The sequence below is a fragment of the Amphibalanus amphitrite genome, unplaced genomic scaffold (genome assembly GCF_019059575.1).
Source record: "Amphibalanus amphitrite isolate SeventyFive unplaced genomic scaffold, NRLGWU_Aamphi_draft 000385F_arrow, whole genome shotgun sequence".
In the NCBI taxonomy this organism is placed as follows: Eukaryota; Metazoa; Arthropoda; class Thecostraca; order Balanomorpha; family Balanidae; genus Amphibalanus; species Amphibalanus amphitrite.
In genome coordinates, this window is record NW_024881879.1 from 294190 (window position 1) to 321212 (window position 27023).

The 27023-nt window shown below is 47.3% G+C and overlaps 1 protein-coding gene across 2 annotated transcripts; it reads left to right on the forward strand.

The window, feature by feature from the left end:
• Nucleotides 1-201: 201 nt before the first annotated feature.
• Nucleotides 202-9828, forward strand: LOC122390183. Of its 2 annotated transcripts, XR_006258104.1 has the most exons (3): nucleotides 202-498; nucleotides 662-7236; nucleotides 7400-9828. XR_006258104.1 is itself a non-coding variant. In XM_043382885.1 (2 exons), exon 2 carries the CDS (start codon nucleotides 8220-8222, stop codon nucleotides 9189-9191), a length of 972 nt encoding a protein of 323 aa, XP_043238820.1. In that variant the 5' UTR covers nucleotides 4051-7236; nucleotides 7400-8219; the 3' UTR covers nucleotides 9192-9828. The 2 variants fall into 2 exon arrangements, 1 of the variants encoding a protein (XP_043238820.1); XM_043382885.1 differs by lacking the exon at nucleotides 202-498 and having other exon boundaries at nucleotides 4051-7236.
• The last annotated feature ends 17195 nt before the right edge of the window (nucleotides 9829-27023 follow it).

Genomic DNA, 27023 nt, shown 5'->3' on the forward strand with positions numbered 1-27023 from the left:
CCAGAGTTTCGAAGGTGGGTTCCGCTTGTTTTTCCCAAAAGGTCCGATAGCGGCTTAGCAAGCTTTTTGGCCAGCTGATGCGGCGCGCTTCCCACACCCGAGGTTATAGGGCGCATTGGGTTCCCCGACTTATGTGTTTTTGGAAGGCCATACATACTTGGGGTGATGCACAGAACAGATTAGCTTTTCTATTAGTGTTATCGGCGAGGATCTTTGTCGATAACCGGCACATGCTGCCGAGCTCGCGATTTTGCTCTTCACTAATTTTATTTGGTTTGTGGTGGATTAAATTTGTAGACCCTTAGAATGGATCGGTAAGGACTTAAGTTATTTATTTGGAAAATTGTATGCTACGTTTTGGTTAAGTTTATTTACGTTATTTGTCTCTGTAAAACGTGCTACGACGTCAAAACAAACACCTGTGACCGAAACGAACAACGAAAACGATACGAAGAAGCGATTTGAGACAAAGCGACCCGCGTCTGTATGATATTCTTGGTGAGTAGTTGTTTGCGTTATTTTATGTTGTTATTTCTGTTACATTAGGTGACCTGATGGCTTATGTGTATGTGTAAGCTTGTGTTTGTTCGAAATTGCGTCTGAATTTAAGTTTTATTTGTTTGTCGTCTTTTGTATTGTCATGATTTTGTTTGTCCGACAGAAACCGTTGAAATACATGTAGTACGTTCATCGCGTTAGTCAAGAGGACGTGGGGCCGCTACAGTTTCAAGAATATCTGTCCCCGACTGCAGCATATCAGGATAAATCCTCTCTACCGTCACGCGGCCGGTTTGGACAGACGTCTACCCACAGTAAGTGACGAGCTGCTGCAGCTGCAGTTCAAACTTCGACATTGTGACCTCAGAAAATCCGGACACATGAACTAAGATCGTCTGAGAGACTAGCAGTAAACGTGATTATGCCCGTGCTATGTTGTTACTTGTACTTGGATTAAGTGAGCAAAGCAAGACATCTATGTTCTAATGTTTTTCATCGCGAAACGTCTGTTTTGAGCTTATATATTCAGGTAAATTTAGCAGGTGAAGCTTGGTGCGTTCACCACGGAGCGACCCCACTCTGTCTCGTGTAACTGAACTGTGACTAAGCATCATGGACAATTTGAGAGTTTCGGAATTGCGTGAGCAGTTGCGTCAGAGAGGTTTGAGTCAAAGGGGTACCAAAAAGACGCTTCTGCACCGGTTACGGACAGCTATGGCCGAGGCAGACACCGACGACGATTCCACTAAGCCGAGATCGACAAATTCACTACAGTATTCCACGAACTCTATAAGAAAAGCGGACCGATCTACCGAATCTTTATCTAGCTCTGTTCACTCTGCGCAATCTGGCTCTTGCATATCGGAATCACTGTTTATCAAGCAAGCCAACGAGGCTGCGAAAAGAGCGGGTTTAGAAGCCAGAATGATGCTTCTTGCTGAGAAGCAGAGATTAACAGAGGAAACAAGGTTAGCTAGACAGCGGGAGCTCGAACTAGAATTACAACAAGAGAAACTCGACCTGCAGATGCAAATATTGGATTCTGCAGCGCGAGAGAAAGAATTTGAAAAATTCCAGGTTCACCTCGAAAATAGTACAGCTGTCAATCCATCAATTACTAAGCAGGAGGCGCAAAGGGAAATTCGTCCTACACTTTTCAGAGAGAATAAAGCTACGGCAGCTAGTATGAGTGAAGATTGTGTAGGTGTCGAGGGCATGGTCTCGAGGGGGCAGAACACTGATGTTGAGGGCAGGTATTGTCTGACTGCTACTAAAACTGAATCACCAGCACACAAGCAGACAAGTTTTTGCAGTGAAGCAACAGCCCAGGCATATGACCTAACCACTGTACCCCCTGACCTATTCACGCAAATGTTGGGATTAACTGAAAGAAGCACCATTCCGCGAGTGGAAATAGAAAAGTTTGATGGGGAAGTGGCATATTATCGATCTTTTATACGCGCTTTCGAGCACCTCATCTGCAATAAAGTTCAAAGCGATGACGAGAAACTATACTATTTGGAGCAATATACAACAGGCCAGCCTCGAGAGGTTGTTAGAGGCTGTCTCCATATGCCTGAAGACAAGGGATACAAAGAAGCCAGACGTTTGCTCGAGGCAAGATATGGAAATCAGTATAAAATTGCAGCACGATCAGTCGATAGAATCTTGAACTGGCCAGCAATCAAGGTGGACGAAATAGACGCCATGGATGACTTTTCTATCGCTCTTCGCACCTGCTACAATTCCATGGCGGGCATGGTTACAGAAACCTCGGAATTGGATCACCCTAAAACAATACGTAAAATTTTGGAAAAATTTCCGCCGACCATTCAGGACCGTTGGCGTCGGCTTGCTGAAGATGTTCGTGAACACAAGAACAGAATAGTCACCTTTAAAGATTTAGTAGATTTTGTGGAAAGAGAAGCCAGGATTGCGACAAACCCTTTGTTCGGTCGCCACCTGTTCCCCGCCACCAGAGGCAAGCCGGAAGGGCAAAGAAGTGGACCAGCGAACCGTTACAGCCTTGCTGCTCATATTGGTCCAGCTAACCACGGCGGTCAGCCAGTGCCTTGCCTGTGGTGTAAAGCGATGCATCCTCTCGATGAATGCGCCCATTTCGTCCAAAATCCAATGGAGGTGAAAAGGGAGTTTATCCGAAACAATTCGCTTTGCTTCGGATGCCTGGTCCAAGGTCACGTAGCAAAAAGCTGTACAAATCGTAGTGTATGTCGCGAATGTAAAGGGAAGCATGCTACCGCCTTACATTCGCCCCCAGGCGAGGTACAGAGCACACGAAGAACGACGACGTATGAAGCCATAAAAAACGCTAGAGTTGATATTAACAATGAGGCGTCTTTAGCATCGTGTGGAATGGCGATTGTACCGGTTAAAGTAAGGACCAGGACTGGACACTGTGTGGAAACTTATGCATTCCTAGACAATGGCAGCTCGGCTTCATTCTGTACTGAATCACTCTGCAAAAGACTACACGTTTCCGACACAAAGCCCATCACATTGAAGCTCACAACTGTTCATTCACATAAGAAAACATTGCTGAGCAAGAGGATCGACGGACTTATGTTAAGTGACCTGGATGAGAACGAGCATATTCCACTTCCGTCAATCTTCACCCTTAGTTACATACCTGTATCGGAGGACGATATTCCAACATATCATGACATCAGTAAGTTTCCGTACCTCAGTGATATTGATATGCCCCGCATCAATGCTGGAATAGAGTTAATGATTGGGAACAACGTCCCGCAGGCTATGGAACCGTGGGAGGTGCGTCATAGTCAAATGAACGGTCCTTACGCCATACGAACCAAGCTGGGGTGGGTCATCAACGGACCTGTCAGAGACCTCAGAGCGAACGTAATACACGCGAATGGAACACGCGCCGCGGCGTTCCATCACGGGCTCGATGAGACCTTACAAAATATGTATGAACAAGAATTTCCAGAGAAAAATTTTTCCGTCGCAAAGGGGATGTCACATGAAGATCGAAGATGGATGGCAATGGTTCAAGAAAGTTGTAGAGTGAGTGCTGATGGTCATTACGAGATAGCCTTGCCATTCTGCCAGGCGAATCCCGAGCTCCCAAATAATCTGGAGTTGGCAATAAGAAGACTTGAGGGACTCAAAAGGAAACTTATGAAAGATAACCGATTAAGAGAGCACTACACGGCGACTATGACAGATATGCTCTCCAAGGGTTACATAGAAAGGGCACCCGAGCTCGATTCAATGACTAAAGGTGGGAAGAAATGGTATCTCCCACACCATGGGGTGTATCATCCGCAAAAACCACATAAAGTTCGTATCGTTTTCGACGCGGCAGCTAGCTACAAAGGCACGTCCTTGAACGACGCATTGCTACAGGGACCCGACTTAACCAATTCCCTTATCGACGTACTATTACGGTTTCGATGGGCTCCTGTATGCTTTACGGCGGACATAGAAGCCATGTTCCATCAAGTACGAGTACCCGATCGCGACAGAGACTTTTTACGGTTTCTCTGGTGGACTGGTGGCGACTTGACTGATCAGCCAGCTGAATACAGATTTACTGTACATCCTTTCGGAGCCACATCATCACCGGCGTGCGCCAATTACGCCTTGCGAAGGGCCGCCACTGACCACGGATCACACTTCAGCGCAGATACTGTGGAGACCATTCTATACAACTTTTACGTTGACGACTGCCTTAAGTCGGTTGAAACAGGTGACGATGGAATCAGGATCGGTCAAGAGCTGATAGAATTATGCTCACGAGGAGGCTTCAACTTAACAAAGTTTGTCAGTAATTGCAGCGCGCTCTCTCCTCATTTGGACAATGACAAGAGCAATTGTTGCATTGAATTTGATCAGGAAAGGGGTCTTGCACGGAAGGCTCTTGGAGTAAAATGGTCTCTAGACACTGACAGTTTTAGTTTTTCGGCGGCCATAAAAGAAAGGCCCATGTCCAAACGCGGTATTCTCGCAATCGTAGGCTCAGTGTATGATCCGTTTGGTTTGATTTCCCCTTACGTTTTAATCGCAAGACATCTATTGCGAGACCTGTGCAGAATCAAAGTCGGCTGGGATGAATGCATTCCAAAGCCATATCAGAAGCAGTGGGAACAATGGCTAAACGATCTTCTGGTCTTGAACAACATTTCCGTTCCTAGGTGTCTGAGGCCACGGTCTTTCAGGAACGCATTTTGCCAGCTCCATCATTTTTCTGACGGTAGTGAACGCGCCTACGGAACTGTCTCTTATTTCAGAGTTGTCAACGAAGCAGGTGATATTCACTGTGGTTTTGTATTCGGGCGGTCACGATTGGCACCGTTGAAAGGGACGACTATCCCAAGGATAGAGCTAGCCGCAGCAACTTTGGCTGTGAAAGTGAACGCTATGATTCAAAGCGCGTTCCAAACCAAAATTGAGTCATGGTTTTGGACCGATAGTACCACAGTTTTGCGTTATATTCGAAACGAGAAGACACGTTTTCACACGTTTGTTGCAAACCGACTAGCAGTCATAAGGGAAGGCTCTTCGCCGAACCAGTGGAAGTATGTTCAAAGTTCCCTGAATCCTGCAGACATTGCTTCACGTGGAGCAAGTGGGAAAGACATCAGTAAGAACCAGGAGTGGTTCTCCGGCCCCGAATTTCTGTGGAAAGAAAGCCACGAATGGCCTTTGACGCCCAATAATTTGGGGGACATAACAGAAGACATTGAAGTGAAAAGAGAGCGCAAAAAGGAACAGCTTCCGAATACTGATCTGAGAGCGAACTGCACAAACGTCATTACCGTGCTGGACGTACATCCCGTAGAAACACTTCTTAGTTATTACAGCAGCAGATGGAAAGTGGTTAGAGCAATAGCTTGGCTATTGAGAGTTCGTCACAGACTATTATGTAAGGAAGCGCCTAGAGCTACGAGAAGAAATTTGAGCATCGAGGAGATGGAAGCTGGGGAGCGAGAGATAGTGATTCATGAACAAATGGCAAGCTATGCATCGGAAAGGAAACATTTGGCAGCTGGCAGACCTGTTCAACTATCTAGTTCCTTGCAGAAACTTAATCCAATATTACAAGATGGCTTCGTCGTGGTTGGTGGGCGACTCGAACGTGCCTTGCTACCAGAAACGGCGAAACATCCTATCATCCTCCCCGCAAGTTCTCGATATGCCACCATGGTCATTCAGGATGTACATGAGCAATTGGGGCATCAAGGACTGTCCCACGTTCTTACCACAGTGAGACAAAAGTTTTGGATTATACATGGAAATAAAGCTGTGAGAAAGGTTTTGAGTAACTGTCTTCACTGTCGAAGAAGATTTAGTCAGCCAGAGAATCAGAAAATGGCCGATTTGCCTATCGATAGGGTTCAGGCGTTGCAACCTCCATTTACAAGTACTGGTGTCGATTGTTTTGGACCATTCTTCGTCAAACGTGGAAGAGGACAAGAAAAAAGATATGGCATCATTTTTACTTGTTTAGCAATTCGCGCCGTCCATCTTGAGATGGCTGACAATCTCTCGACAGATTCATTTATTTGTGCCTTAAAAAGATTCATTTCCCGTAGAGGCAATGTGCAGGTGATTCGGTCCGACAACGGCACAAATTTTGTCGGAACAAATAACGAATTGAAAAGGGAATGGAGAAAACTGCACTCTTCAGACGCAATCTATAACACACTAGCAAAACGAGGAATCGAGTGGATTTTCAACACTCCAGGTGCCTCACATCACGGAGGGGTGTGGGAGAGAATGATAAGGTCCACGAGAAGAGTCCTCGAATCCTTGCTCTCATCGCAGTTGCTTACGGACGAGACGCTAAGAACTTTCTTATGCGAAGCGGAAAGTATTATCAACAGCCGTCCATTGACTCCTTTAACGATGGACCCCACGGATGCTGAACCGCTCACTCCCAACCATTTACTGTTGCTTGCACCAGGGGGAGATCTGCAAGCTGGAATTTGGCAAGAAACTGATAATATCAGCATAAGAAGATGGAAACAGGCCAGATATATGACAGAACTTTTCTGGAAGAGGTGGCGAACCGAATACCTGCCACTGTTGCAGAGCCGTCCGAGAGCATGGACTCGAAGTAGAGGGAATCTGAAAGAGGGAGACGTTGTACTCCTAGTTGACACAGCAGTACCAAGAGGGCAGTGGCCCATAGGAAGAGTGCAGACGGTAAAAACGAGTCTAGACGGTCTGGTAAGATCGGTTACGATTCTCTGTCGCGGGACACAGTTGACGAGACCTATCCAAAAGTTGGTGAAACTACTATCAGAAGACGAAACATCGTAGGACTGATCCGCAGACACATTGCCCATGATGTCTAGTTACATTGTCAGAAATTGTCAGATGCGGATTGACAATTTAGATATACGGTTGTACACATGGGCATGTTGTATCGCTGCGACGATACAAAGGGGAGGGTGTTATCGGCGAGGATCTTTGTCGATAACCGGCACATGCTGCCGAGCTCGCGATTTTGCTCTTCACTAATTTTATTTGGTTTGTGGTGGATTAAATTTGTAGACCCTTAGAATGGATCGGTAAGGACTTAAGTTATTTATTTGGAAAATTGTATGCTACGTTTTGGTTAAGTTTATTTACGTTATTTGTCTCTGTAAAACGTGCTACGACGTCAAAACAAACACCTGTGACCGAAACGAACAACGAAAACGATACGAAGAAGCGATTTGAGACAAAGCGACCCGCGTCTGTATGATATTCTTGGTGAGTAGTTGTTTGCGTTATTTTATGTTGTTATTTCTGTTACATTAGGTGACCTGATGGCTTATGTGTATGTGTAAGCTTGTGTTTGTTCGAAATTGCGTCTGAATTTAAGTTTTATTTGTTTGTCGTCTTTTGTATTGTCATGATTTTGTTTGTCCGACAGAAACCGTTGAAATACATGTAGTACGTTCATCGCGTTAGTCAAGAGGACGTGGGGCCGCTACAATTAGACTGCCTACAAGAACAAGTTCTACCACGATCAGCTCCAAAACAGCTGAAGAGAAATGCGCACCCATTTCCAGAAAGTGCTAGAGCGTACTTGGAAGACGCGGTACGTAGCCTTCGTGACCACCGTAACGTTTTGCAGAGCAGACTGGGTGGTATTCAGCTGCCTCATCATATGGTTGAGATTCTTCAACAACAAGCTGTGGATCATCGTGCGCATCTTCAGGCGTTGGTGACCCAGCTCTGTGAAGAGAGCGCTTGGAAGAATGTGGGAAACCGTGATTTGATAACAAACTTGTCGAGCAGAGCTCTCTCTGAAACTGAAACTGAAGTCTTGTCGCTAGGTCTGAAGTTCGCGGTGGGATCTAATAAGCAGCCTCTGGTAGAAACAGTTATGAAAAACTATAGATACAACGATACTGATATCGACAAGGGCTTTATCCAAGGGCTTACGACCAGCTGCGCAGCATTCTCCAAGCACACGAACTCTTCTATGCCTCGACGGTATCTAAGCGCACTCAAAGATCTTGCTAAAGACGAAAGCATAATTGTGACCACGGCAGATAAGGGAGCTGGAGTAGTATTAATGGACTATGATAACTACAAGACTAAAATGTCCGATTTACTGAGCGACACTTCTACCTACAAGGAAGTACCCAAGGGCAGCGCAGAGAAGGACGCCAAGCGCTTCAATCAAAAAGTGAGGAAGATTCTGAACGGCTCCACAGAGGGTAAGAAGCTTCAGTATCACCCCAAGTATGTATGGCCTTCCAAAAACACATAAGTCGGGGAACCCAATGCGCCCTATAACCTCGGGTGTGGGAAGCGCGCCGCATCAGCTGGCCAAAAAGCTTGCTAAGCCGCTATCGGACCTTTTGGGAAAAACAAGCGGAACCCACCTTCGAAACTCTGGTGACTTGCTGAACAGAATAAAGGATGAAAGAATGAATGACAAAAAACTAGCAAGTTTTGATGTGAAATCGCTTTTCACAAATGTCCCCTTACAAGATGCCATGGAAGCAGTAAGACGAGCACTGGACGATAACCAGGACATTGCACTGCCAGTGCCGAAAGCGGACTTCATTCGCCTAGTCCGACTTTGCGTTGAGTTTGGCGCCCTGGAATTTGAAGGCAATGAATACAAACAAATAGACGGTCTGGCGATGGGCTCCCCTCTTAGTCCTGTGCTCGCGTGTATCTTCATGGAAACGTTAGAAACGGATCATTTTCTGAACATCGTCGGTCAAAGCACCACATGGCTAAGGTACGTGGATGACATTCTGGTTATAGTGAACAAGCAACAAGATTTAGACAGTGTTCTTCGAAAGCTCAACGACGTGCACCCGAAAATACAGTTCACCTGCGAACAGGAACAAGATGGCAAGCTCCCTTTCCTAGACACACTGATTTGGAACCGAGAATCAAGACTGATGTTTTCCGTATACCGGAAACCGACCAACAAGAATGACTTTATCCATTTTTATTCGTCGCACAGTCAAAGAACGAAGACTGGAGTCGTTTTGGGATTTTATCTCAGAGCGTTTCGCATCTGTTCAAAGGAATATTTACAGAACGAGCTAGAGTACATTAGGACAACTTTTACCAAACTCAGCTACCCTTTGGGTCTTCTCCTTCAGCTAGAAAAGAAAGCTATAAAGATCCGCTCAAGATCCTCCAATTCAAATGCCACGAAAAGAAAGGAATATATATCAGTACCTCTGTCAGAATAATCTGAAGTGATCACAAGCTTTACCAGGGGAGCCTTAAACATTACATCTCCATCGGGTTCAACAATTAAGGATATTTTACGGCGCAAGAAGAAAGCAAGCAACCAAAACAGTGTGGTTTATAAAATTCCATGTGGCGTTTGTGAAAAAAGCTACATAGGGGAAACATACAGGGGTGCAGCTAAACGGGTAGAGGAACACAAAAGAGATTTGCGGAATCACCAAGAATCTAACGCCATAGTGCAGCATGTGGATGACGCGGGGCATTTGCCAAACTGGTCGGCGATGTCAAACCTATGCGTGGGATTAAATAAGCGTAACCGACAGGCGGTGGAAGCAGCGTTTATTTCTACGATTAGTAATTTCAATGGGAATTCGGGTAAAGTAAAACTCAGCAAGCACACTGCTCAATTAATTTTGAAAAATGATTTCAGGAAGTAGGGGTTCCGGGCGAAAAGCAGTGTAACGTTTTCAGTCATGTATAGAATTGCTAATCTGTGAGTGTCTGTGAACGTCCCCATTCGACCCCGTTCGACCTCGATTGTATTTCGATATAGGTAGTTATTTTTATATGGTGTGACCAAGGGATTATTCCCGAAACACATGTGTAACCAATTTTAATATAAAAACAACACGTTCCCATTGCCTTTCCCATTTATATCAATACGTCTATGTAATAATAATCACGGAAATCGAGATGGCCATTAGATTGACGGTCTTCAAGCATGAAATTATGGTGGAAAACATGGCTCATAGAAGCCTCTCAATGAACCAACTATTTTGCATTCCTTCAGGGTTAACAGTTCTGAGAAAATCCCTCAAAATCCATCTCGGATCCATGATTCGTGGCCATGGATCCGAGATGGATCTTGAGGGATTTTCTCAAAACTGTGAACTCTGAGGGAATGCAAAATAGTTAGTTCGTTGAGAGGCATCTATTAGCCATGTTTTCCACCATAATTCCATGCTTAAAGTCCACTAATCTAGTGGCCATCTTGATTTTCGTGTTTGGTCGTCTGGGATCCGTGCCCATGTCTGGTTATTAGCTCCCTGGCATGACGAAAAAAATCGCTGCCAAAAGCACAAATGAGCTTTAGTTATGCCAGCCTCCCACTCGTGGTTCTGTTTTTGAAGATGTCACCTTTTCCAATGCTTGCTGACCATGCCAGGAGGCAGATTCTGGGTCGATATACCACCTATCCTGGAGTGTCATGAATCATTCCCAATCATTCCAGCTCTATTTGTGGATTAGATTTCCCACGAGGGTGCACATCCATAAAGTCATAGCCATGGACGTTTGATAATGTGCCTGGTTGGTCTTTCCGCTGACCAAATATACGGTCCAATGTAGAGCCCCAGAGCTACCGCTGTTCTGATGCTCCACATCACACCGGGACAATACATCAAATAAAGGCACCAGCACCATGCACTCAGCGGCTGCACAAGGATATAACACTCGGTGTCCTCACCGGCACACTGCACCCAGGGAGGGCGCAAACACATACGTCCCTTCCGATACGCACTTCCGCGCCGCCCCAATAAGAACGAACTAAAACAAGATTATATGCTGAATCTGTTCCATTGTTTTAAAAAAAAACTGCAATCTGCATGGGCTAACCAGAATAACTGCAATGTCCTGCACATATGTATGCACATCAGAAAGACAAACAAATACTCACTCTGCACTTACTTTTATGAGCACAAGTGATTTCGTATAGTTCCAACGTTTTCGGAAAGTCAATCGCATTCATATTCAAAATACGTTGAAACTTGAAATGACCTTGAACTACGTAGTCCTAAAACGATCTCGTTCTATTTTTAGAACCACACAATAGGGCGTCAGTGTTAACTATTTGACCCGAAGGCAGTCTCAGACCAATGCGCCGAGCATGATTTGGACCCCGCGCTCCTATCCGGTCGCGAGGTTTACGTTTTAGCCGGCGGTGCATGACTGTGAGCCGTCACTCAGGAGCGCGGACTGACAGCAAAACTGGCGGTGATGGGCGGTGGCGGTCGGCGGCGGCGGCGGGTGACAGCGGGAGGCGGCGGGGGCGGGGGCGGGGGCGGGGGCGGTCGCGGCCCGTCGCTCCTGGCACATCCTCTGGCCAGCGCCGGACACAATTAGCCGGCTGATACGGACCACAGATAGCGAATAAAGAAGGGAGGCGGGTCGACCTCGACGCACCCCAACCGCCTCCACCATTGTGGCCGCTCCTCTGGAATTGACAACCAAGTCGCGTCGGAGGGGTGGTTCTTCAATAACATGTCATTGATCGTGTTCATTATTTAATGAACACAACAATCATTATGCACTATGAGCTACCAAATCGGGATACATGATATGTATATCTTGCCGAAACACTGCCGTTTTCAGCATGACAAGGAATCATACATTTTCGCATGTGCCGATCTGCACTCTCCATGTCTATACTGTTCACATTGACCACCACTTTCCCCCACACCCTCAGTATCATGTTTGGCAGGGATAAGGCTCTGTACCCGGGCTCTGTGTCAGGCTGAGAGAGCGGGCGGCCCCACGCCGCGGCACCTTGGCTGGCGACGCTCGGGGCTGCGCGCTTGGCGGTTCTCCCCGCGGAGCTGGCCCAGCTACCTGGCCCAGTGGCCGGCCGGCTGCCTTGGCCGCCCTCGGTCCGTCGCGCCGCTTTACAACTTCCGGACCGCGGCGCTGGCCAGAACTGTGGTCGGGACACGGGACCATCAGGGTCAGTGGGTTGGGACACGGGTCCATCAGAGTCAGTGGGTTGGGACAGGGGACCATCAGGGTCAGTGGGTTGGAACAGGGGTCCATCAGGGTCTGTGGGTCGGGATAAGGGTCATGGTCTGTGGGAGGGACAGGGGTCCATCAGGGTCTGTGGGAAGGTTATGGGTCCATCAGGGTCTGTGGCTGGGATAGAAGTCCATCAGGGTCTGTTGTTGGGACAAGGAAGGGTCCATCAGGGTCAGTGGGTCGGGACAAGTGTCTATCAGGGTCTGTGGGAGGGCTGGGGTCCATTAATTAAGGTCTGTGAGAGGGGCAGGAGTCCATCAGGGTCTGTGGGAGGGACAGATGGCCCCAAGGGTCTGTGGGTCGTGGCAGTGGTCCACCAAGGTTTTTAGGTCGGGGCAGGCAGTTATTCCACAAGGTCTTTGGGTCAGGTCAGTGATCCACCGTAGCCTGTTGTTTCGGAGAGTGGCCCAGAAAGGCATATGGGTCGGGAGAGTGGTGGTTCGCCAAGGTTTGTGGGTCAGGACAGTGGCCTACTAGGAGTCTCTGGGTCGCGATAGCGCTTCATTTAGTCCGTGGGCGTGAAAAGCGGTCCAGTGACATTTCTCGGTCGGTACTTCAATGGATTGAGGTCCATCAGATGTTTGTGAATATTTCGAGAAGATATTACTGAGTCAGAGTGAGCCAAATACGACTCTGGTACTGGTGGTTCTCTATTTCTTTTTTAAATACTTTTATCACGCTTATTTATAACAACCGAGCCTAATTTTGCAAATTAACCATCAAACTCGCAACCTCATTTTCATTGCATGCCATTCAGTAAAAAAAAAAAATGTGGTCGAGAACTTAGTTCATTAACAACAGACAACAACAACAACAACAAAAGACTTAATATCCCCTCCACCAAAATGTCAAACGACTCACAACTCATTCAAAATGCAAAACAACTTAACCTACGTCCTAGATGTTTCGGGCACAGAGCAGAAGTCACCTAACAACTCAACATCGAGGCCATGCCGAGTTGTTTATTTAACCCATTTATGCCCAGGAATATTGACCATCATGAAAATCGACGAAATCAAAATATGTTATGCTCCTACCAGGGCCTTGTATGGAATCGAAAATAATTTTTGCCTGCAGCAAAAGTTTCTCGAGAAAAACGTAAAAAACATGCGTTGCGAAATCGCAACGAAGGGCACACCGGGCGCCATCAGCGTTGCGAAAACGCAACGACGGGCACATCAGACGGACATAAAGTACACTGAACTGCCGTATATGCTAATATGTTTTGACAAAACATCAATCAACTGTTGACAACTATTGCTTGAAAATGCGGAACCCACATCCGTCATGCTCTATAACCCGTCTAAGAGCCTCAGTGAGGAAGCATAACTTCATGATTCGCGAACGGGGAGATGGCAACACGGTCATTATCAACCATTTACGTTGTCCATTGCTGTTCATTTAAAGTTGTGGTCGACACGTATCCAGGGTGATGCTTTCTTTTTGGAAGCTAGACAGATCCATTACCTCCACCTATCAGACCCTGCACAGTGCACACTGAATACAATTAAACGGAGGATTGGGAGTAAACCAGTGCCTCTCGTATGCGCGTATATCCGCAATCATTTTTAACCACCCTCCTAGGAGTAAAGTTAAATTCCATTGCAGGTTAGTCGTACCCACTCTCAGCAAAAAGAAAAAAGGACCGATCCGGCTCTAACAAATTACCCGCGTAAGGCGTAGCGCATCACAACAAATCGACTCCCAGTTTATCATGTTTACACCTAATCCAAAATTTTCATGGCCCCACTCTCAGCGACCTTCACGTGTAACCTCTTTCTCGAGACAATGCCAGGAGAGAATGGTGATTCGACGTCAATCCGTCCTTTCCATCTTCAGGATAGTTGAATCCTCCTCCACGCCTCATCCCCCTGTTCCGGGCTGGACCGGCAACGTATATCGCAATCGGGCAGCTCACATAGGAGCGCGCATGTAGCCGGGTGCAGTGAGTGCTTGGGAGGGGGGAAGGGGGTGGGTCATGGGTGGCGGCTGCCCACTGGCTGGGCTCAGTCTCCAGTCTACGATTGACCGTGTCCGGTCAGACAAATGTGTCCCCTAATTCCAATAATCCTGCTAGCTCTAAAAATGGTCTGATTAGATGGTCTGATTAGAGGCGTATACTCCACATCAAGCAGCTTATGAATCTATGCGAGTTATGAATCCTAAAAATTATTATTTTCCCATGGGTCCGCCCTCATTACCCCTGCCGAAGGGCTCAGCTACCCTCAGAGGGGGCCTATCCCACTATTTGCCGACCCTCAGTTATCTTTTCTAACGTAAATGCTGGTAGTCAGCAGATTCTATCCAGAGAATGGCGATGCCTATCTGTCGCCTGATACCAGAATACATCCCCGTTATTCATTATTTATGCACAATGTACATAGTAGATCCAATTTCCAAAGGACCTAATTATCTCTCAGCTCCATTAGCACGCCGACCGTTTCATGCATGGGTCCTTTTCCTACCATGCGATTTTCAGATGCATGGGAACACATTGCTTAGTGAACGAACAGCCCGAGGCCGAAAATCTGCGAGAGAAAAAGAAAGGAGTGTTTGTGGCTGTTTGAGCCAGCAAATATGAAATGTGTCGCAACATTTTACGTGCGAACGCACCTTGCACTAAACATACCTAATACCTATATACGTCCCTCATGGCATAGGCGGCGGAGCGGGGGAGGGGGCACCGGGGCAAAAAGTCAGCAGTGCTCCCCCCCCCCCTTAATTGAAGATGTTCCGCCGCTACAGCCTCATGGCTACAAAATGAGAGAGAGAGAGAAAGAAAGAGAGAGAAAGAGAGAGAGAGAGAGAGAGAGAGAGAGAGAGAGGGGGAGAGAGTTGGGGAACGAGGTGGAGAGGGAGGAAGATGGGGGAGAGAAAGAGAGAACCCACAGCGTATCACGAGTGAAGTCTACTGTTGATACTCATACTTCCGCTACCCTGCCAATGTGCCCATCGTTGCGTTTTCGCAACACCGCTGTCTTTCCGATATGCCCTTCGTTGCGTTCCCGCAACGCGACCGTAGTCATATTTGAAAATAGTCACAAACCCTTTTTGTAGCATTATTTCTTAACAAAATGCATATCTACGCTATTGTAGGGACTCTGCAGAATATGTTTACACAATTTTCATTACGATATTATTAAGCACTTACTTACTCACTTACTTATCTTGGTTTTCGTGACGTCATCACTCACAAAACCTTCGACTTCCCTCTGGGAGCTCTAGGCAGTAACTTACCGGCCGCACAGACTTGTAACTGCGTAGTATCATGCGCACAACCATGCTACACACGCTGAAACTTGTCTCATCGGTTAGTCTCTTTTACACACTTCTCAAGCTTCGATCACGTCGACGCTTGCTTGCGTTGCGAAAACGCAACGAAGGGCGTAAATGGGTTAATTTCTGGAGAGGCCGTTGGCAAGGGTCCGAACCGCTCTCTCAGACGACCTGGATATTAATCGGCCTGCGCAGCTAGTCGCCTGAAGTATGCACCCTGGCCGCACCCAGACTAAGGGCTAAGCAGAGTGATTCTCGTTGGTGTCGCTTTCAGTTGAATCAAGTGACACTAATTATAAGGAGTCCAATTCAACGCCCAGGCTGAACCAAATGTGGATTAGACGAGACCCAATGGAAAAGGAGAGTTGCATCATCGTCGAGCATAACCAACTAAAGACGAAAATCACAATATTTATCAGAACAGCTTTCTAACAATATGGTCAACGCTTACGCAAGTAACTCAATGCTGAGCTCAATAACTCAGCCAAGAATGGTTTACGATGCCGAGATGCCTGCGGGCAGAGCACAAACCTACTGCAACAGTTTTCGGCGTTCGCTTTTCTGTTCTTTACGAGGATGGAATACTAGGCCGGTGGCAGTCAAGACTATGCAAGCCATTGGTGAAAAATGTGAGTTGATTTGACCTTGTACCAATTATCTACATATAGGTAACTATGATGTTGCATTCAACCGTAGTCCTCTATACATACACCACATACGCATGCGGAGGCCTAAGGTTCAACGTTTTCAGCTCAGTGATTTTACGTCAAATGGCAGAGGTATTTATAACTCTGAGCGACATAGGTAACTCATGACGTGAAATTTATTACTTGCGTGAGATTTATTACTTATGAGTGTCAGTCCATCTGGAATGTTTATAAATGTTATTATGAGATAAAGTAAAAACAATAAATAATGTTACTATCCACAATTATAATACTAATGATAAAATCCCCACACTAAAATAATAATGATTCGAATCGAGGCCCCAGGACCACCCAGCAATGGCCAAAGTTTTGTTTATACCGTCAAGATTGGTCAGACCCGATCGGTGCCGGGAGACTCGACTGGAGACAAAAGAACCACTCGAACTGGGTGGAAACATGAACGGCTGAACCACTTGCTACCGGGAAACACGCAGCGGCACAAGGACAGACTTGACTTGAGAGTAGGGGAGAGCGGGGCCAGTTGAACCACTTTTTATATATTGACATGCACAGCGAGATCTAGTTGTCATATCGAAAAATGCACAATGCCATGAAAAAATATGCTCTTTTGGCTTTATTTTAAAATATGTAAAATTATGTTTCAAACATATTTTGCTGCCAAATGCATGCTTACAAAACAGCTCTACGCCCGTTTCAAATGACCCCGATGCGAGGGTCAATTGAACCAGCCCATGGGGTCAATTGCACCTATCCTTAACAATGGTATGTTTTCCTCTTTAAGGCCACTTTCTTAAGGAGATATTTTGTCCGGTTTACTTTTCCAAATGCTACATTCAATAGGTCGTTGGAAAGCTAAAAGTGCAACGTTCCTCATAATAGGTGACATAAAGTACATAGACTATGGTAAAATGGGCGGATGAGGAAAATGAGAAATATCTCAGGCTATAGTGTGCTTTCAAGCAAAAGGCTGGAGAAAAAGGGGTCAAAAATTGAGCTCTATTAAACTACTATTTCAGTTTAAAAGCTCATTCCAAAGGTGGACTATTTCCCCTAATGTTTACAGCCCCTGAACAATAACCATTGCAAAGGTCACCGGGGTCCATTGAAACGGCCTGTGGCCCTGTTTCAACTGACCCTCAGAGAAGCGTTTCAATTGACCCCATTCGCTCCCGCGCCATCTCGCACGCGCCGTAAAGCACATGTCAAACGAGCTGGAGGGACGGCATCATGCTGAATTAAGGGCCAAATAAGGTGTTATTCCGGAGCCAGGAGTTCTTCTTTCAGCAAACAAAGGTATATGAGATATCACAAAATATTCATAAAAACGATTTCTCCCAAACGCCCCTCAAAAACACAAAAACAAGTGTCAAATCAAAATTACCGTCCGTTTGCCGCCCAAACGCCGTTGACAAAGGAAGTGGTCGTGCGCGGATGCGCAGTGGTGTCGGCAACGCTATATGTTGCATACTGTTGAAAATAAAGCCCTGTTTCATCTGACCCCGTGTTTCAACTGGCCCCGCTCTCCCCTATCATAATGGACCAGAATCAGAGGACTTAAAATGGGCCAGAGAGGACCTAGAATGGATCAGATAGGTTCCGAAATAGCATAGTTAGGAGAAAACGGAGAGGAACCAAACCAGAGGACTAAAACACAGGATTCCAGAGAAACTGACACGAAGTGATGCGACCAGTCGAGCCCAGAGGAACCCAGAGCGCGATTCTGGGTCGGCGCCCAAAGCCACCTCTGCACTCCACGAGCCGACGGCCCGGCCTGGACGGCACGGGGCGCGCTTCCAACAGATGCCATGTCTCTGGCGCAGCACAGCGTGCCGACAGTCTGCGGACGGCGCGGCCAGGAGCGGAATGTGGGCTCCGGGCCCGACCTGCAGCGACATCTCAGAACAGCCGGCCATACTACAGCTTCCGGGATTCTCCACCGCGCATTCGCCGGCGCTGTCGGTGGTCGATCGCCTCGCGTCGGCCAAGACGACTCGGTACGATACACTTCAAATGTTCGTGCCGATGCGATAACTCGGCGGCACGGGAGCGCCGCGAGACGAGCCGGGGGGCGCTGGCAGACACTTGGCGAGCCGGCGCCGGAGGAGGCGGGCGGCGTCTGGCGCCGAGCCGCGCCGCATTGCGAACCGGCTCCGCATCGACCGCGCCATTATGCGACAAAGGCCGAGTGCAGTGCGGCGCGAACGGGGGTGGGGTGGGGCGGGGCCCGCCGGCCACCGGCCCGCGCTCGGGACGGCACCGCTGTCAAGGTCACGGTGGTCATACGGCGGAGGGATGGTTAGAAATACCGAGTGCAGTTGTTGAAATGAAACGATGTGAGACGGGAGCAGTGCTAAAATTAGCAGAGCTGTTGGGTTAGTGCTATGCAACTGTGTAACACTTCACATCATCTCAAGCAATAGCACAATTTCAGCACGGTTACCACTTACCTCAGTGACGAGATCAAGAATGTCTATGGAGCTGATTACCAGCATTGACAAAGTGACACATCAATATTTTCTTGGAACAGGCTAATCATTGATGATACATGAAAAGTAATTGTAATCCCATGTTATTAAAGTTCGAGGGACGTTACCTACAATTCATGGAACGATAATGAAGGCATTTGTTTTCTCCCGAAAGACATTTGTTCCAATGAAGAGCCTCAGTCACCGCGGAGCATCAGTCGATGACCGTACTCAGTCCTATGGTCATGGATTGAAATGGTCTTAATAGACTGAAAGATTACGCCAACAAATGCACGGTGTCGCGCAAGACCGTCCGCGCTCCTGTGCGCCCGTACTGAGTACGGCGGCACAGCATAACTTCAGGCGTTGACGACTAGTGACACCTGGCGACAGTCACCGGAACTTCTACCGAGCGACTCGCTGACTGCGCGGTGGCGCTGGATGACTTGGGCTTGAACTGTGCTAACCTGACATCGCTGGCGGGAATAGCTAGGAGCATAAGTTCGATGTGAGAACAACCGTTCCATGCTTCTATCCTCAGGATACGGAAATCCTTCTCCTCCACGCCGCAACCCCCTTCCGGGCTGGACAGGCAACTTTATCTCATGCGGGCTGCTCCCTTGGAGCGGCACCGCTGCTCCCGAGGGAGCGCACCCCGTAGCCGGGTGCAGTGAGTGCCTTGGGGCTGGGTGGCCTGTCCTCTGGACAGGCTCAGCCCCGGCGACTCACTAGGGTGCCTGCCCAGACCAATGTCTCCCCCTATATCCTATCATCCTCCCGGCTCTGAAATGGTCTCATTGGACCGAAAGGGCCTAACCCAACAAAACAAAAAACAAACAAGATGTGAGAAGACCATTGAACTACGATCGCTCCTTGGGCTACTTGGGATTATCTATGCGTTTTATCCACACGGTTGCAATGATGAAAGCCGCCTATATCACCGAAACATACCAAGGCGTGGTCCATTGGCCACCGTGTCGCATCAAATATTAGATGTTTTTACGACACAAATCAATTAGCATTTTGTCACAGGAGAAATCGATCAATGCCGAAGCAACAAGGTGCAGTGAACTCATAATACAAAACTGCGAAAGTTACTAGCATAGCATGGTAGGCGATGTGGCGTAGAGTCGTTGCTTTTGTTGATTAACCTCAACACACCATGAATAAAATGAATTAGCTTAGGATTCATTGAAATTTGAATGTTGCACCTCTAACGATAGCTTGTGCTCCTCCACCGACCCGCTCCTATTCATCCTCCCTGCACGCCAGGACCGTGCTGCGGCGTGGCCCATTGGCCGCCGTGACGCCTGCTCACCAGTCGACAGCGGTGACGGTCCGTCATTATTGACGGACCGGTGACAGACGCCGCCTCCGACACGGGCCGGGTGGTCACCGGGCCGTGACGGACTGAGATGGACCGACACGCCCCCTCCCCCGCCAGCCAACTCCTCCCCAGCCTGAACAGACACTTTCTGTACAATCTTGTGACACCACGAACACACGACGCGTCGCACAACCACACACATGGAGAGACTAAAGCGCTGCTTACATCGAGACATACAATCATCTCTAAATACTCAACAACACCAAACTTCGACACAGACTTTTGAGAACTAGTGCTTCTGAATCATGCGCAACTGCTTGAAATTGACATCAACTAGCAAGAATATACTATCCATTGATGGATGGATGACATGGATTACCTTGGATAGACACGTTACATAGAAACTGGAGACACTGAAGCAGGCAGGTCCAACGCTGAGTGTGGAATCTCCAGTGTGGACTCCAGTGTGGAGTCTGCATCAGTGGAATCTGCGACCGCTCATACAGTGCAGAGCCTGGTGAAATTGAGGCGTACTATGGTTTAAAAAATGTATCGGAAATGGATCAAAGCAGTGCAACGATCCCGTTCGGACACTTGGATCTCAGCAATTTTGTATCGAAACAACAGCCAGTTGGATGACAGTTGCGAAGTCGCCGAAGATCGGGACACAATTTCAAAATGAACATGGCGTTCGCAAAGCCTGTCACCCCGCATTATTCATGCTATACACTGTCAAGCGAGTCTTTTTAAACTGGCAAGAGAGAAGGCTTTCAAAGTCGGTGCTCCTGAGAAAACATCAATCGCTTAGGTCATACACGTGCCGCATTTCAAGAGTGAGAAGATCACAACCAAAGACTTGGACAGCTTGCGAGATACTTTCGTCCCAGGGCGTTAAAGAGAAGTTACATTCTCATCTCTATTTTTTTATGAATTAAGCTCGAATGTTTTAATGGACAGATTGACAAAGCCGGCGCTCACGCTGAGCAGAACTTGTTGTGTGACCTAATGAACGTGATTTCATTGGTATATAATAAGCTAATAAAATAGTATTTCTAAGAAAAATCAGAGGCTTTTAATTAGGGCGATGGAGAAGCTAGTTATGAAAAGCGCATTTCATTGGTACATTTACGACGTATCTAAATTTCAGGAAAGTTATAGCATATATGTGAGGAACTTGTTGAAAAACTACTATATTCAGAGTGGCTGTGCAGACTGTATGCCATTAAAGGGACCCTCCCACCTTAACATTAGTTTTGAGTTGAGATAGCCAAATTGGTGGCCATGGCCTGAAAATACCGGTTTGGGCATTCACAACATCGAAAAATGCTTTAATTCGGAGATATGGAATTTCAAACTTGCAGTTTTCGGATTCTAAGGGGCTAATGCATTGGTATGCCCCCTTAGAATTTGTGACGTCAGCGGAGATCTAACGATTTTTAAATCTTTTACTAAAACGTTTGGCAGCACGCGGTGGTATATGCTGCTTTGCGCGCAACAAATGCCGCACTTTCAAATGAAGTCGCTAGGAACAGCGGAGATCCCAAAAAGTAAACAAAAGTAAAAGTCTAATATCTTGAAAACCGGTGAATATTTTTCGATGAAATTTGGTAGATATTCATTTTTGCTCTTTCTGAACCGAGCGACATCACTTTCATGCCAATTCATTAACTTTTTTGAAGGTGGGAGGGTCCCTTTAATGATCCCACAGCGGACCTGAGGGTGATGTAACACCAATTGTGGGACGTGGCCATTGAGTAATGCATATTGAATGTTCGACAGTGATTTCGAAGTTAATAAATTAGCTACGTGTTAAAAAGTAGGCATATGAATGTGAGTCAGCAATATCTTCAACACTGCACACATGTCAAACTCAGCAAACTTAATATGTACAATGGTTGAGTGTATCACTCTCTTCTGTTGAGCGATGTGCTTCGGCTTCTACGACTGTACTTTCATGTCTTGCTGTCTAACACAATTGGTGCAAAAGCTCCAAAGCGAGGTTAAACAGACAACAGCATGGTGGTAGCCTGATTTTACATAAACTACTAGAAACATCTCACACCTTCTAATCTAGTGCAGCTAGCCAGCTAGTCACATAAAGCGAAACTCCGGTAGTCACATCAAAAAGCAGCCTAGTCCACTGTCAGCACTATCACATAATACTTACATCAGTAAAGGAGTAAGTAACAGTCTGAAAAAGATCGGACTTCGGTTAGAAGTGCTTCTAAAAAATCTCAACATACCATCAGACTAGACTTTGAGGTTAGTAAAAAGCTGGTCAGGTAAAAGACGGTGCACATTGCGTATAAACATCTTGTCAAAAGACAATTAATTTAAAAAGTTATAACATTTATCTATATGTGTTGTGTATATGGGCTTTGCGCTATGTACCTATGTGCTGAGCAATACACAATTACAATTAGCATGGTGTAGATGAGCTGTGCATTGCACCTTGGGCCACTTATGCAAAGTAACAGCTACCTATATGTAGTGGGTTAATCCAAATGTCCCAATTTCTTATCAGGCCGTTAGATTTACAAGGTCGAAAATTGATGTCAATAAATTAACTTAAAGATACGGAAAAGGAGGAAAGCACACCAGTGGATTTAATTGACTTCATTTTAGACGCGATCACACTTGCTGAAAATGTACCTGAACCAAATGACAGACGTGCAGCTATACGAACATATTTAGTTTGCACCAATATCTCAGATGTCCTGAGTTCCATTGTATCTTCAAAAGTTGTATCAGCCGCCTTCTGCTGCGAATCACAAGTGGGAGCGGCACCGGCAGTGAAATAAATTGTATCGAACAGGCCATAGCCGGCTGAACTGTGCATTTGCCACTCGGACCGTGAAGGCGGAACGGGCGCCATGGGAGCGGCGTCCCCGTGTCGTGAGTGAGCCATCCGTCAGCCGACAGTGGACGGTCTCTGTGTGGAGCGGAGGGACAGAGGGGGGGAAGCGGAGGGAAGAGAGACACCGGAGCGTGCCTTCTCTACCCACCGTCTCGGCAGAGGAGAAGGGCAGAGAGACAAAACTGGGGATCGGCCGGACCGATACGATGAAGACTGAATAACCAACAGCAAGGTTATCAAGGCGGGTAGAATGCCGATTGTATGACACTTTACTCGACCGTGGGCACACAAACAAACACAACTGAAAGAAAGTTCGGGCACAAACAGGATAGCGACACGGCGCCCAACCGTTCACCGGACCCACGCTCGGGGGCCGTCAACGCAGCCCAGGACGAGCGGACTGATAGTGTGTCACGGGGACAGACGGACTGTCAGGTAAACTCTCGGGTCGCGAAGGCACTGATCGGATCAAGTCGCTCCGCTCTACCATCTGGTGAGGGTGGTGTGCGTGCGTGAGGGGGGGGGGGGGATTGGGCGCTTCTGACAAAAGTCAGGACAAATTTATTATGCGAACAGACAATGAGCAACATTTAAAAAATATGGCCGCGCGGTGAGATATGCTTTGTGAAATGCGGCTGAATGACAATAAAATTGAGGATTGAGTTAAACGGTATTCAAAAAAACTTAATTGTGGATTTCTTACCTACCTAAGCAGCGAGAAATGCGTTTCAAACATAATGCCTGAGATTTGAGAAATTATGTAAACCTCTTTTCCCAAGCTAGATTTCGGGGACAAAATGCGGGGACAGAATGTTAGCATTCGTTTACGTCTCGTATTTCTCAGGACACCAAAAGAGCACCAATCTAGCTATACCATTCATGTCATTGTCATCACTATCACTGACGAAATGTGCATAATTCATGTCTAATGGCGCACCATCATCTAGGGTACTTAGGAGCTTTGAGCGGGGTATTGACTGGACCCAGTGCTGTGTTCGGCCGCGAGTAAACAGGGCCTGTAAAAGAATCACGCACCGCAAATGACTAGCTTATGGCCAGGCTCGCCTTCACCTACATAGAGCCGCAATCGAGCGAGCAGTCTATGGCTATTGGCCAGTCAAGGAGTAGTCCGTGACCAAAATAGTGGCGGGCTGTGACCAATCTAGGCGTTGGCCACATCCAATTCAGGTGCAATCACTACAATCCGTGACAGAGACTGAAAGCCGATGTTTTTGCTGTATTGACTTCGAACAAAAACGCTTAGAGTTTCACGATTTTCAATTTCTTTCTAGGCAGCATTGAGTTGTGAAACACATAATTTTACTTGGTCATTTACGACAGTGCTTAGCATCAGGTACCCAAATTTCACCGAAAATATTCAGTTCACTATGTTCCTTGTCGGACTCCTGCCCGTGCCGAGTGCAGGGATCAAGCCACCGCCGTGCAGTGCTGGCGCCGACCGTAGCCGAGAAGTTGGGACATTCATCATCGCCCGGTGCTGTCGGAGCGGGGTGGCGACGCGCGCTATTTTCGGCGCGTCATCCCCAATCTGACACTATAAATATGGCCAAGGCCGCGCGCGCCAGGACTGTGGCGCTCGGTCTATGTCGGACGAATGATAACTTATCATCACACCCCGGACCACGGGATAACGCGGTGAGAAGACGGGGATCATTACTTGAGCTGTAACTCGTTCTTCTCAGTCCAAAATGTGAGTCATTATAACTACATTATAAAACTTCTCTACGATTTTCGACATGCAATTAGGTAGGGTAAAAAAGTGTCTGTATGCAAAAACGCAATCTATATCATTATTGCAACTAACTTAAGCGCCATAAGAAAAAAAATCGAAAAGATTGTTGCGTGAAAATCTGGCTGAGATGCGCTATTATCTACCGACTGGCCGATTTGTTTTATGGGACGGACTCAGTTTTACTCTTCATGCCGCCTGCGGGATCCATTTGGCCTCTGATATCACGGGTCGTGCTGGACACTGTGATATAACTTCGTGGTTCACGTTGGTCGGTCGCTGCCGGTCACCAATGATGTAACTCTAATCGGAGGCATCAGATCTGAGATACTTCCATCCGCGCCGAAATTCAGACATCCTACGAGGCGGACCACTCGAGACCACACGTTCGTTGGCAGCATGTAGCAACATTGTTGCGAACATTTTTGATAGATAATGTAAGGGTAAACGTCATCGTAAACACTTATAAATACGCTACGGCACGAATTTTTTAGCTTGCATATTAATTAATCTAGATAAAACGTGTTTTCAACACATCAAAGGACACTTAACATGGTTCTGAGAGGTCGGAACAAAGCAGAGCGGTATAGGCCCGCCCTTCCTTTAAAAATGTGTTTGCGGTGAACGTGTGCAAAACCCTCAGCAGGGCAGCCCTGGCAAAAAAAAACCTTCACATGGGACAGAGCTGGGAGCATGTCACGACCGCATGGTGTGGAACGCTGAATGTCAGTGAAATAAATCAGAAACTTACGAAGCGATTCGTTCACAGCTCATTAAATATCGGCAGGTATTCACGCAACTGAGAATCTTTCTTCAACGATTGGTCTTCAACTAAAATGTTTAATGTTCAAAAAGCTTTGTAGTTGGTCAAGGTCAAGAACCTTTCTGCTGGGTAGGTATAACCAAAAACATGTTCTGGTATCGCCTATATAGCAATCTGCTATTGCTGACGCCTAGCCAGGCGATTCCAGACGAGACAACTACCGGGGAGACGGCTACCGGCCGATCCCGGAAACTCTCTTACTGACCCGTGGCCCTTCTGCCAGCGTTCTGTCCGACCTGGTCAATACGAACATCGTTACTGGAGAAGAGTGGGATGACCACAGGCGAGAATGACGTTGACCACGGCGCCGTGCCTCTGTATGTCCTGTAGCATAAATAAAATGTAGGATGTCCGGTTGCCCCACATGCTAATGACGAGGGAGTTTAGCCAGATCAATGCGTTAATTGCAGAACATGAAATGTGTGCAACAAAAGAGCTTTCAAGAGCAGATAATTGCAAAGTAAACATAGTGCGAAACGATGCAATGTTGATAGCTAGGTACACCTTTGACGGTCGAGAAAAGGTTTGCAGTTTAAATGATAGGTTCTAAAAATATGATTTTTTCGTAGAATTCGTTACTTTTATTCAGCTACAAAAGTAGAACAGTTACAGTTACAGGTGACAGTCTCAGGAAAAGTAATAGCCATTGACAAACTGATTCAGACTTCAGACACCGAAGATTACAGATTACAGATATATTCAGACAAGGTCCTCTCAATAGTGAGGCTTTTCACATGTCCACGTCATGATAGTGTGATACAAAACGAGGAACAGTGTGCAGCACGCATAATTCCCACACACGCACCCATACATGCTATTGCTCATGTCTGTTGCTTAGACAGCAGCACCTTTCGGATGTTCGCCCGGTACGACAATGTCCCTGGTTCTACTCCAAGTTCGTTCATACGAGTCACACCTCGGTAGCACAATCTACGTCTTCCAGACTCCGTTCGAATGAAGGGGAGGGTGAGGTAGCTGGCCTGCCTAGTGTTGTGCCGGTGCCGCTGGCTAGCCCGCTGCCCCAGCGTACCTTTGAGGTACTCCGGCTGCTCCGACACAAAGATACGCTCGACAGCACTCACTGTGTGGTATGTTACCAAATCCTTGGCGGTCAACCACTTCAGCTGCTTGATGACAGCCGCCACGCTATCACGTCGTCGCCGACCGGACACAACGCGTGCACAAAAGTTTATAACTTTTTGCAGCCGTCCTAACTGCACCTCACCACACGAGCCGTACACCGACAGACAGTACCGCAGCACAGATACAACCAGGGCTTCAACTATCGGCTTCAGTGCTGACCGCGGTATAACGTGACGAGCGTGCAGTAGCGCTGTCAGCATCCCGGAAGTCGGTGTCTGTGACAGACTTGTCCCATATGCTCCCTCAGCAGACCGTCCCAGTGACGCCGTCAGTGGCCTGTCCAGTCCCACGCCGTGTCCGGATCAATTCCAGCCCCCGCGGCGCGTGTGCTGTCGCTATCAGGGTCATCTGAGAGCGCCGCCCCATCCCGGGTGCCCGTATTTTCCACCGCCGCGCCGCCTCCACGCTCGCTCTGTCCGAATGATACGCGGTGCCCGCCTCGGTCCTAATAAATCCCGCCGGACGCCTGCTCCGAGTTTATTTCCATAGTCAGAAGTGCTCGCGGTGGCTGCTCGCGGTGGTTTTGATGCGTAAAGAACAGGACTGAGCTAGGCTTCGTGCCAGGTTTTTTACTCCTTCTGTCATCTGAATCTTTCGTCTCTCTCTCTCTCTCTCTCTCTCTCTCTCTCTCTCTCTCTCTCTCTCTCTCTCTCTCTCTCTCTCTCTCTCTCTCTCTCTCTCTCTCTCTCTCTCTCTCTCTCTCTCTCTCTCTCTCTCTCTCTCTCTGTCTCTCTCTCT